The sequence below is a fragment of the Lagopus muta genome, unplaced genomic scaffold, assembly GCF_023343835.1.
Source record: "Lagopus muta isolate bLagMut1 unplaced genomic scaffold, bLagMut1 primary scaffold_143, whole genome shotgun sequence".
In the NCBI taxonomy this organism is placed as follows: domain Eukaryota; kingdom Metazoa; phylum Chordata; class Aves; order Galliformes; family Phasianidae; genus Lagopus; species Lagopus muta.
This window is the reverse complement of record NW_026040195.1, coordinates 51,495-62,152: the sequence shown is the minus strand read 5'-3', so window position 1 is coordinate 62,152 and position 10,658 is coordinate 51,495. Positions and strand designations below refer to the sequence as shown.

General features: G+C 63.6%; 1 protein-coding gene across 1 annotated transcript in view; it reads left to right on the top strand.

Annotated features, from left to right (window-relative positions):
• Positions 1-456: 456 nt before the first annotated feature.
• Positions 457-10,658, top strand: part of LOC125687666 (myosin-binding protein C, fast-type-like) — a gene marked incomplete at its 5' end in the record, with an annotated part of 45,319 nt that continues 35,117 nt past the window's right edge. Inside the window, 4 exon segments of the mRNA XM_048932880.1 lie at positions 457-655; positions 5,610-5,626; positions 5,628-5,697; positions 5,700-5,744. Of these exon segments, the coding sequence (XP_048788837.1) occupies positions 457-655; positions 5,610-5,626; positions 5,628-5,697; positions 5,700-5,744 (331 nt within the window).

The window sequence follows — 10,658 nt, the reverse complement described above, 5'->3', positions numbered from 1 at the left end:
CCCCATTGCCCCCAATGTCCCCAATGTCCCCCATTGTCCCCATTGACCCCAATGTCCCCATTGACCCCAATGTCCCCAATGCCCCCAATGCCCCCAATGTCCCCAATGCCCCCATTGACCCCAATGTCACCAATGTCCCCATTGCCCCCCATTGCCCCCATTGCCCCCATTGCCCCCATTGCCCCCAATGTCCCCAATGTCCCCAATGCCCCCAATGTCCCCAATGCCCCCAATGTCCCCATTGACCCCAATGTCCCCCATATCCGCATGTCCCCCATGTCCCATTGATCGTAATGTCCCCAATGTCCCCCATTGCCCCCAATGCCCCCATTGCCCCCATTGCCCCCAATGCCCCCATTGCCCCCATTGCCCCCATTGCCCCCAATGCCCCCAATGCCCCCATTACCCCCATTGCCCCCATTGCCCCCAATGCCCCCATTGCCCCCATTGCCCCCCTGCCCCCCAGGCTACCTGATGGAGCGCAAGAAGAAGGGCTCCATGCGCTGGATGAAGATGAACTTTGAGGTTTACCCCGACACCACCTACGAATCCACCAAGATGATCGAGGGCGTCTGCTACGAGATGCGCGTCTTCGCCGTCAACGCCATCGGGGTGTCGCAGCCCAGCCACAACACCCAGCCCTTCATGCCCATCGGTGGGGCACTGGGGGTCCTGGGGGGCCTATGGGGGTCCTATGGGGAGTTTGGGGGGTCCTATGGGGAACTAGGGGGCTCTTATGGGGAGATTGGGGGGTCCTGTGGGGGGCTTGGGGGTCCTATGTGCTCCAAGGGGTGTCCTATGGGGGGCTTGGGGGTCCTATGGGCTCCAAGGGGGGTCCCAAGGGGGCTTTGGGAGGTCCTATAGGCACCTAGGGGGGTCCTATGGGGGGTTTGGGGGGTCCTATGGGGGGTCTGGGGGTCCTATGGGAGGCTTGGGGGGTCCTATGGGGGGCTTGGAGGGTCGTATGGAGGGATTGGGGGGTCCTATGTGGCCTAGGGGGGGTCCTATGGGGGCTTTGGGGGTCCTATGGGCACCTAGGGGGGTCCTATGGGGGGCTTCGGGGGGTCCTATGGGTGGTTTGGGTATCCTATGGGGGCCTCGGGGGGTCCTATGGGGGTCTATGGGGGTCCTGGGGGGGCTTTGGGGGGTCCTATGAGCACCTAGGGGGGTCCTATGGGGGGTTTGGGGGTCCTATGGGGGGTTTGGGGGTCCTATGAGCGCCTAGGGGGGTCCAATGGGGGGTTTGGGGGCTTCTATGGGGGACTCGGGGGGTCCTATGGGGGGGCATGGGGGGTCCTATGGGGGGTTTGGAGGGTTTCTACGAGGTGGCCTAGGGGGTCCTATGTGGCCTAGGGGGGTCCTATGGGGGCTTTGGGGGTCCTATGTGGGGTTTGGGGGGTCCTATAGGGGCCTATGGGGGTCCTATGGGGGCCTATGGGGGTCCTATGGGGGGTTTGGAGGGTTCTATGGGGGCCTATGGGGGTCCTTATGGGGCACCTAGGGGAGTCCTATGGGGGTCTTGGGGAGTCCTATGGGGGGCATGGGGGGTCCTATGGGGGGTTTGGAGGGTCCTATGGGCACCTAGGGGGGTCCTATGGGAGTTTGAGGGGTCCTATGGGGAACTAGGGGGGTCCTATGGGGGGCTTGGGGGTCCTATGGGCTCCAAGGGGGGTCCTATGAGGGGCTTGGGGGGATCCTATGGGGGATTTGGGGGGTCCTATGGAGGTCTTGTGGGGTCCTATGGTGGGTTTGGGGGGTCCCTATGGGCACCTAGGGGGGTCTTATGGGGAGTTTGGAGGGGTCCTATGGGGAACTAGGGGGGGTCCTATGGGGGGCTTGGGGGTCCTATGGGCTCCAAGGGGGGTCCTATGGGGGGTTTGGGGAGTCCTATGGGGGTTTGGGGGGTCCTATGGGGGATTTGGAGGGTTCTATGGGGGCCTAGGGGGGTCCTATGGGGGTATTGGGGGGTCCTATGAGCACCTAGGGGGGTCCTATGGGGGGCTTGGGGGTCCTATGGGCTCCAAGGGGGGTCCTATGGGGGGCTTGGGGAGTCCTATGGGGGGCATGGGGGGTCCTATGGGGGGTTTGGAGGGTTCTATGGGGGCCAAGGGGGGTCCTATAGGCATCTAGGGGGGTCCTGTGGGGGGTTTGGGGGGTCCTATGGGGGCCTAGGGGGGTCCTATGGGCACCTAGGGGGGTCCTATGGGGGGCTTGGGGGGTCTATGGGGAGATTGGGGGGTCCTATGGGGGGCTTGGGGGTCCTATGGGCTCCAAGGGGGGTCCTATGGGGGGCTTGGGGGGGTCCTATGGGGGGTTTGGGGATCCTATGGGGGCCTCGGGGGGTCCTATGGGGGCCTATGGGGGTCCTGGGGGGGCTTTGGGGGGTCCTATGAGCACCTAGGGGGGTCCTATGGGGGCCTTGGGGGTCCTACGGGGGGCCTAGGGGGTCCTATGGGGGGCATGGGGGGTCCTATGGGGGGTTGGGGGTCCTATGAGCGCCTAGGGGGGGTCCTGTGGGGGTTTGGGGGGTCCTATGAGCACCTAGGGGGGTCCTATGGGGGGGTTGGGGGCTTGTATGGGGGACTAGGGGGGTCCTATGGGGGACTAGGGGGGTCCTGTGGGGGGCATGGGGGGTCCTATGGGGGGTTTGGAGGGTTCTATGGGGGCCTAGGGGGTGGTATTGGGACTGGGGGGTCCTATGGGGGGTTTGGGGGGTCCTATGTGGCCTAGGGGGGTCCTATGGGGGCTTGGGGGGTCCTATGGGGGGTTTGGAGGGTTCTATGGGGGCCTAGGGGGGTCCTATGGGGGTATTGGGGGGTCCTATGGGGGGTTTGGGGGTCCTATAGGGGCCTCGGGGGGTCCTATAGGGGCCTCGGGGGGTCCTATGGGGCCTATGGGGGTCCTATGGGCACCTAGGGGGGTCCTATGGGCTCCAAGGGGGGTCCTATGGGGGGCCTGGGGGGGGTCCTATGGGGGGTTTGGGGATCCTATGGAGGCCTCGGGGGTCCTATGGGGGCCTAGGGGGGTCCTGGGGGGGCTTTGGGGGTCCTATGGGCACCTAGGGGGGTCCTATGGGGGCCTATGGGGGTCCTGGGGGGGGGTTGGGGGGTCCTATGAGCACCTAGGGGGGGTCCTATGGGGGGCTTGGGGGGTCTTATGGGGAGATTGGGGGGACCTATGGGGGGTTTGGAGGGTTCTATGGGGGCTTTGGGGGGTCCTATGGGGGCCTATGGGGGTCCTGTGGGGGTTTGGGGGGTCCTATGGGCACCTAGGGGGGTCCTATGGGGAGTTTGGGGGGTCCTATGGGGAACTAGGGGGGTCGTGTGGGGGGCTTTGGGGTCCTATGGGCACCTAGGGGGGTCCTATGGGGGCCTTTGGGGGTCCTATGGCAGGTTTGGAGGGTTCTATGGGTGCTTTGGGGGGTCCTCTGGGGAGCGGAGTGTCCCATAGGAGCCTAGGGGGGTCTGATGGGGGGATTGGGGGGTCCTATGGGGAGTTTGGGGTTCCTATGGGGGTTTGGGGGGTCCTATGGGGGCCTTGGGGGTCCTATGGGGGGCTTGGGGGTCCTATGGGGAGATTGGGGGGTCCTATGGCGGGTTTGGAGGGTTCTATGGGGGGTTTGGGGGTCCTACGGGGGTTTGCGGGGTCCTATGGGGAGTTTGGGGGTCCTATGGGGGCCTTTGGGGGTCCTATGGGGGGAGTGGGGGGTCCTATGGGGGTTTGGAGGGTTCTATGGGGGCCTAGGGAGGTTCTATGGGGGTTTGGGGGTCCTAGGGGGGCCTAGGGGGGCTCCTCTGGGGAGTTTGGGGTCCTATGGGGGGCCTTTGGGGGTTCTATGGGGAGTTTGGGGGTCCTATGGGGTCTTGGGGGCCTAGGGGGGTCCTATGGGGTCCTATGGGGGTCCTGGGGGGGCGCCGGGGGTCCTATGGGTGCTTTGGGGGTCCTATGGGGGGAGCGGAGTGTCCCATAGGAGCCTAGGGGGGTGTGATGGGGGGACTGGGGGGTCCTATGCAGGGTTTGGAGGGTTCTATGGGGGCCTAGGGGGGTCCTATGGGGGGTTTGGGGGAGCCTATGGGGGGACTGGGGGTCCTGGGATCCTGACGGTGGGGCGATGTGGGGCAGTGGGGGCCGAATGTGGGGCAGTGGGGGCTCAATGTGGGGCAGTGGGGCAGTGGGGGGCTCAATGTGGGGCTGAATGTGGGGCAATGTGGGGCTGAATGTGGGGCAGTGGGGCTGAATATGGGGCGATGTGGGGCTGAATGTGGGGCGATGTGGGGCAGTGGGGCTCAATGTGGGGCAGTGGGGGCTGAATGTGGGGCGATGTGGGGCAGTGGGGGCTGAATGTGGGGCAGTGGGGCTGAATGTGGGGCAGTGGGGCTCAATGTGGGGCTGAATGTGGGGCAGTGGGCGATGTGGGGCAGTGGGGCTGAATGTGGGGCGATGTGGGGCAGTGGGGGCTCAATGTGGGGCAGTGGGGCTGAATGTGGGCAGTGGGGCTCAATGTGGGGCAGTGGGTCTGAATGTGGGGCGATGTGGGCTGAATGTGGGGCAGTGGTGCTGAATGTGGGGTGATGTGGGGCAGTGGGGGCTGAATGTGGAGCGATGTGGGGCAGTGGGGGCTCAATGTGGGGCAGTGGGGCTGAATGTGGGGCGATGTGGGCAGTGGGGCTGAATGTGGGGCGATGTGGGGCTGGATGTGGGGCAGTGGGGCTGAATGTGGGGTGATGTGGGGCTGAAATGTGGGGCAGTGGGGCTGAATGTGGGGCAGTGGGGCTGAATGTGGGGCAGTGGGGGCTCAATGTGGGGCAGTGGGGCTCAGTGTGGGGCAGTGGGGCTGAATGTGTGGTGATGTGGGGCTGAATGTGGGGCAGTGGGGCTGAATGTGGGGCTGAATGTGGGGCAGTGGGGCTGAATGTGGGGCAGTGGGGCTCAATGTGGGGCGATGTGGGGCAGTGGGGGCTCAATGTGGGGCAGTGGGGCTGAATGTGGGGTGATGTGGGGCTGAATGTGGGGCAGTGGGGCTCAATGTGGGGCTGAATGTGGGGCGATGTGGGGCAGTGGGGGCTCAATGTGGGGCAGTGGGGCTGAATGTGGGGTGATGTGGGGCAGTGGGGCTCAATGTGGGGTGATGTGGGGCTGAATGTGGGGCAGTGGGGCTGAATGTGGGGCAGTGGGGCTCAATGTGGGGCTGAATGTGGGGCAGTGGGGCGATGTGGGGCAGTGGGACTGAATGTGGGGTGATGTGGGGCAGTGGGGGCTCAATGTGGGGCAGTGGGGGCTGAATGTGGAGCGATGTGGGGCAGTGGGGCTGAATGTGGGGCAGTGGGGCTGAATGTGGGGCGATGTGGGGCTGAATGTGGGGCAGTTGGGCTGAATATGGGGCAGTGCAGCTCAATGTGGGGCAGTGGGGCTGAATGTGGGGCAGTGTGGCGATGTGGGGCTGAAGTGGTGCGATGTGGGGCAGTGGGGCTGAATGTGGGCAGTGGGGGCTCAATGTGGGGCGATGTGGGGCAGTGGGGGCTGAATGTGGGGCAGTAGGGCTCAATGTGGGGTGATGTGGGGCGATGTGGGGCTGAATGTGGGGCTGAAGGTGTTGCGATGTGGGGCAGCGCCGACCAGCGAGCCGGACCCACGTGGTGCTGGAGGACGTCACCGACACCACGGCCACCATCAAATGGAGGCCGCCTGAGCGAATCGGGCCGGGGGCGTCGACGGGTACCTGGTGGAGTGGTGCAAGGAGGGATGTGAGTCTGCCCCATAGCGGCCCCATAGATATGCCATAGATCCCCTATAGCTGCCCCACAGCTGCCCCATAGATATCCCATAGGTCCCACATAGCTGCCCCATAGATATCCCATAGCGGCCCCATAGATATGCCATAGATCCCCTATAGCTGCCCCATAGCGGCCCCATAGCGGCCCCATAGATATCCTATATCGGCCCCATAGCTGCCCCATAGATTATGCCATAGATCCCCTATAGCTGCCCCATAGCTGCCCTATAGATATCCATAGCTGCCCCATAGCTGCCCCATAGCGGCCCCATTGATATCCCATAGCAGCCCTATAGCTGCCCCATAGATACCCCATAGCTGCCCCACAGCTGCTCGATAGATACCCCATAGGTCCCCCATAGATATCCCATAGCTGCCCCATAGCTGCCCCATAGCTGTCCCATTGATATCCCATGGCTGCCCCATAGATCTCCCATAACTGCCCCACAGCTGCCCCCATAGCTGCCCCATAGACATCCCATAGATCCCCCATAGCTACCCCATAGCTGCCCCACAGCTGCCCCATAGATACCCCATAGCTGCCCCATAGATATCCCATAGATATCCCATAGATAACTCATAGCTGCCCCATAGCTGCCCCATAGATTCCTATAGCTGCCCCATAGATCTCCCATAACTGCCCCACAGCTGCCCCATAGATACCCCATAGATCCCCCATAGCTGCCCCATAGCTGTCTCATAGATATGCCATAGATTCTACATAGCTGCCCCATGGCTGTCCCATTGATATCCCATAGCTCCCCCATAGCTGCCCCATAGCAGCCCCACAGCTGCCCCATAGATATCCCATGGCTGCCCCATTGATATCCCATAGATCCCCTATAGCTGCCCCATTGATCCCCCATAGTTGCCCCATAGCTGCCCCATAGCTGCCCCATAGATATCCCATAGCTGCCCCATAAGTGACCCATAGCTGCCCCATAGCTGCCCCATAGATATCCCATAGATCCCCCGTTGCTGCCCCATTGATCCCTCATAGCTGCCCCATAGATATCCCATAACTGCCCCATAGCTGCCACATAGCTCCCCCATAGCTGCCCCATAGATATCCCATAGATGTCCCATAGCTGCCCCATAGCTGCCCCATAGCTGCCCCATTGATATCCCATAGCTGCCCCATAGATATCCCATAGATATCCCATAGATATCCCATAGATATCCCATAGCTGCCCCATAGCTGCCCCATAGATATCCCATAGGTCCCCCATAGCTGCTAGGTGCCCCATAGTGTGACCCCATAGCTGCCCCATAGCTGCCCCATAGGCGCCCATAGTGGTACCCTTTCCCCTTACCCTGACCCCTGACCCCTAACCCTGCCCCACAGCCCCTGACCCTAACTTGACCCCTGACCCCTAACCTGGACCCCCTCCCCTAATGCTGACCCCTGACCCCTAACCCTGCCCCACAGTCCCTAACCCTAACCTTGACCGCTGACCCCTAACCCTGCCCCATCCCCTGCCCCCCTCCCCTAACCCTGACCCCTAACGCTGACCCCTGACCCCTATCCCAGACCCCTGACCCCTAACCCTAACCCTGACCCCTGACCCCATGACCCCTAACCCTTGCCCTTGACCCCTAACCCTGACCCCTGAGCCCTAACCCTGCCCCACAGTCCCTCACCCTAACCTTGACCCCTGACCCCTAACCCTGCCCCATGTCCCCCTCCCCTAACCCTGACCCCTAACCTTGACCCCTGACCCCTAACCCTGCCCCACAGCCCCTAACCCTAACCCTGATCCCTGACCCCTAACCCCGCCCCATACCCTGCTCCCTCCCCTAACCCTGATCCCTAACGCTGACCCCTGACCCCTATCCCAGACCCCTGACCCTAACCCTGACCCCTGTCCCCTAACCCTTACCCTTGACCCCTAACCCTGACCCCCAACTCCTAACCCTGCCCGACAGCCCCTAACCCTAACCTTGACCCCTGACCCCTAACCCCGCCCCATACCCTGCCCCCCCTCCCCTAACCCTGACCCCTAATGCTGACCCCTGACCCCTAACCCGGACCCCTGACCCTAACCCAGACCCCGTCCCCTAACCCTGACCCCTGACCCCCTCCCCTAACGCTGACCCCTGACCCCTAACCCTGCCCCACAGCCCCTAACCCTAACCTTGACCCCTGACCCCTAACCCTGCCCCATACCCTGCCCCCTCCCCTAACCCTGACCCCTAACCCTGACCCCTGACCCCTAACCCAGACCCCTGACCCTAACCCTGACCCCTGACCCCTAACCCAGACCCCTGACCGTAACCCTGACCCCTGACCCCTAACCCTGCCCCACAGCCCCTAACCCTAACCTTGACCCCTGACCCCTAACCCTGCCCCATACCCTGACCCCTCCCCTAACCCTGACCCCTAACGCTGACCCCTGACCCCTAACCCTGACCCCTGACCCCCTCTGCTAATGCTGACCCCTGTCCCCTAACGCTGACCCCTGACCCCTAACCCTGCCCCACAGCCCCTAACCCTAACCTTGACCCCTGACCCCTAACCCTGCCCCATACCCTGCCCCCTCCCCTAACCCTGACCCCTAACGCTGACCCCTAACCCCTATCCCAGACCCCTGACCGTAACCCTGACCCCCTGACCCCTAACCCTGACCCCTGACCCCCTCCCCTAACGCTGACCCCTGACCCCTAACCCTGCCCCACAGCCCCTGACCCTAACTTGACCCCTGACCCCTAACCCTGCCCCACAGCCCCTAACCCTAACCTTGATCCCTGACCCCTAACCCCGCCCCATACCCTGCCCCCCCTCCCCTAACCCTGACCCCTAATGCTGACCCCTGACCCCTATCCCAGACCCCTGACCCTAACCCTGACCCCTGACCCCTAACCCTGCCCCACAGTCCCTAACCCTAACCTTGACCCCTGACCCCTAACCCTGCCCCACACTCCCTAACCCTAACCTTGACCCCTGACCCCTAACCCTGCCCCATACCCTGCCCCCCTCCCCTAACCCTGACCCCTAACCCTGACCCCTGACCCCCTCCCCTAACGCTAACCCCTGACCCCTAACCCTGACCCCTGACCCCTAACCCTGCCCCACAGCCCCTAACCCTAACCTTGACCCCTGACCCCTAATCCCGCCCCATCCCCTGCCCCCCTCCCCTAACCCGGACCCCTGACCCCCTCCCCTAATGCTGACCCCTGACCCCTAACACTGACCCCTAACCCTAACCCTGACCCCGTCCCCTAACCCTGCCCCACAGCCCCTAACTCTAACCCTGACCCCTGACCCCTAACCCCGCCCCACAGCTCCTAACCCTAACCTTGACCCCTGACCCCTAACCCCGCCCCATACCCTGCCCCCCTCCCCTAATCCTGACCCTTAACGCTGACCCCTGACCCCTAACCCGAACCCCTGACCCTAACCCTGACCCCGTCCCCTAACCCTGACCCCTCACCCCCTGACCCCTAACCCTTACCCTTGACCCCTAACCCTGACCCCTGAGCCCTAACCTTGCCCCCCTCCCTAACCCTGACCCCTAACGCTGACACCTAACCCAGACCCCCTCCCCTAACCCTGACCCCCAACCCTGCCCCACAGCCCCTAACCCTAACCTTGACCCCTGACCCCTAACCCCGCCCCATACCCTGCCCCCTCCCCTAACCCTGACCCCTAACCCTGACCCCTGACCCCTAACCCAGACCCCTGACCCTAACCCTGACCCCTGACCCCTAACCCAGACCCCTGACCCTAACCCTGACACCTGACCCCTAACCCTGCCCCACAGCCCCTAACCCTAACCTTGACCCCTGACCCCTAACCCCGCCCCATACCCTGACCCCCTCCCCTAACCCTGCCCTCTGACCTCTAACCCTGCCCCATACCCTGCCCCCCTCCCCTAACCTTGACCCCTGACCCCTAACCCTGCCCCACAGCCCCTGACCCTAACCTTGACCCCTGACCCCTAACCCTGCCCCACAGCCCCTGACCCTAACTTGACCCCTGACCCCTAACCCTGCCCCATACCCTGCCCCCCCTCCCCTAACCCTGACCCCTGACCCCTAACCTTGCCCCATAGCCCCTAACCCTAGCCTTGACCCCTGACCCCTAACCCTGCCCCATACCCTGCCCCCGTCCCCTAACCCTGACCCCTGACCCCCTCCCCTAACGCTGACCCCTGACCCCTAACGCTGACCCCTGACCCCTAACCCTGACCCCTGACCCCTAACCCTGACCCCCAACTCCTAACCCTGCTCCACAGCCCCTAACCCTAACCTTGACCCCTGACCCCTAACCCTGCCCCATACCCTGCCCCCCTCCCCTAACCCTGACCCCTAACCCTGACCCCTGACCCCCTCCCCTAACGCTGACCCCTGACCCCTAACCCTGCCCCACAGCCCCTGACCCTAACCTTGACCCCTGACCCCTAACCCTGCCCCACACTCCCTAACCCTAACCTTGACCCCTGACCCCTAACCCTGCCCCACAGCCCCTGACCCTAACTTGACCCCTGACCCCTAACCCTGCCCCATACCCTGCCCCCCTCCCCTAACCCTGACCCCTAACCCTGACCCCTGACCCCCTCCCCTAACCCTGACCCCTGACCCCCTGACCCCTAACCCTGCCCCACAGTCCCTAACCCTAACCTTGACCCTGACCCCTAACCTGGACTCCCTCCCCTAACCCTGACCCCTGACCCCCTCCGCTAACGCTGACCCCTGACCCTAACCCTGACCCCTGACCCCTAACCCTGCCCCACAGCCCCTGACCCTAACCTTGACCCCTGACCCCTAACCCTGCCCCATACCCTGCCCCCCTCCCCTAACCCTGACCCCTAACCTTGACCCCTGACCCCTAACCCTGCCCCACAGCCCCTGACCCTAACCTTGACCCCTGACCCCTAACCCTGCC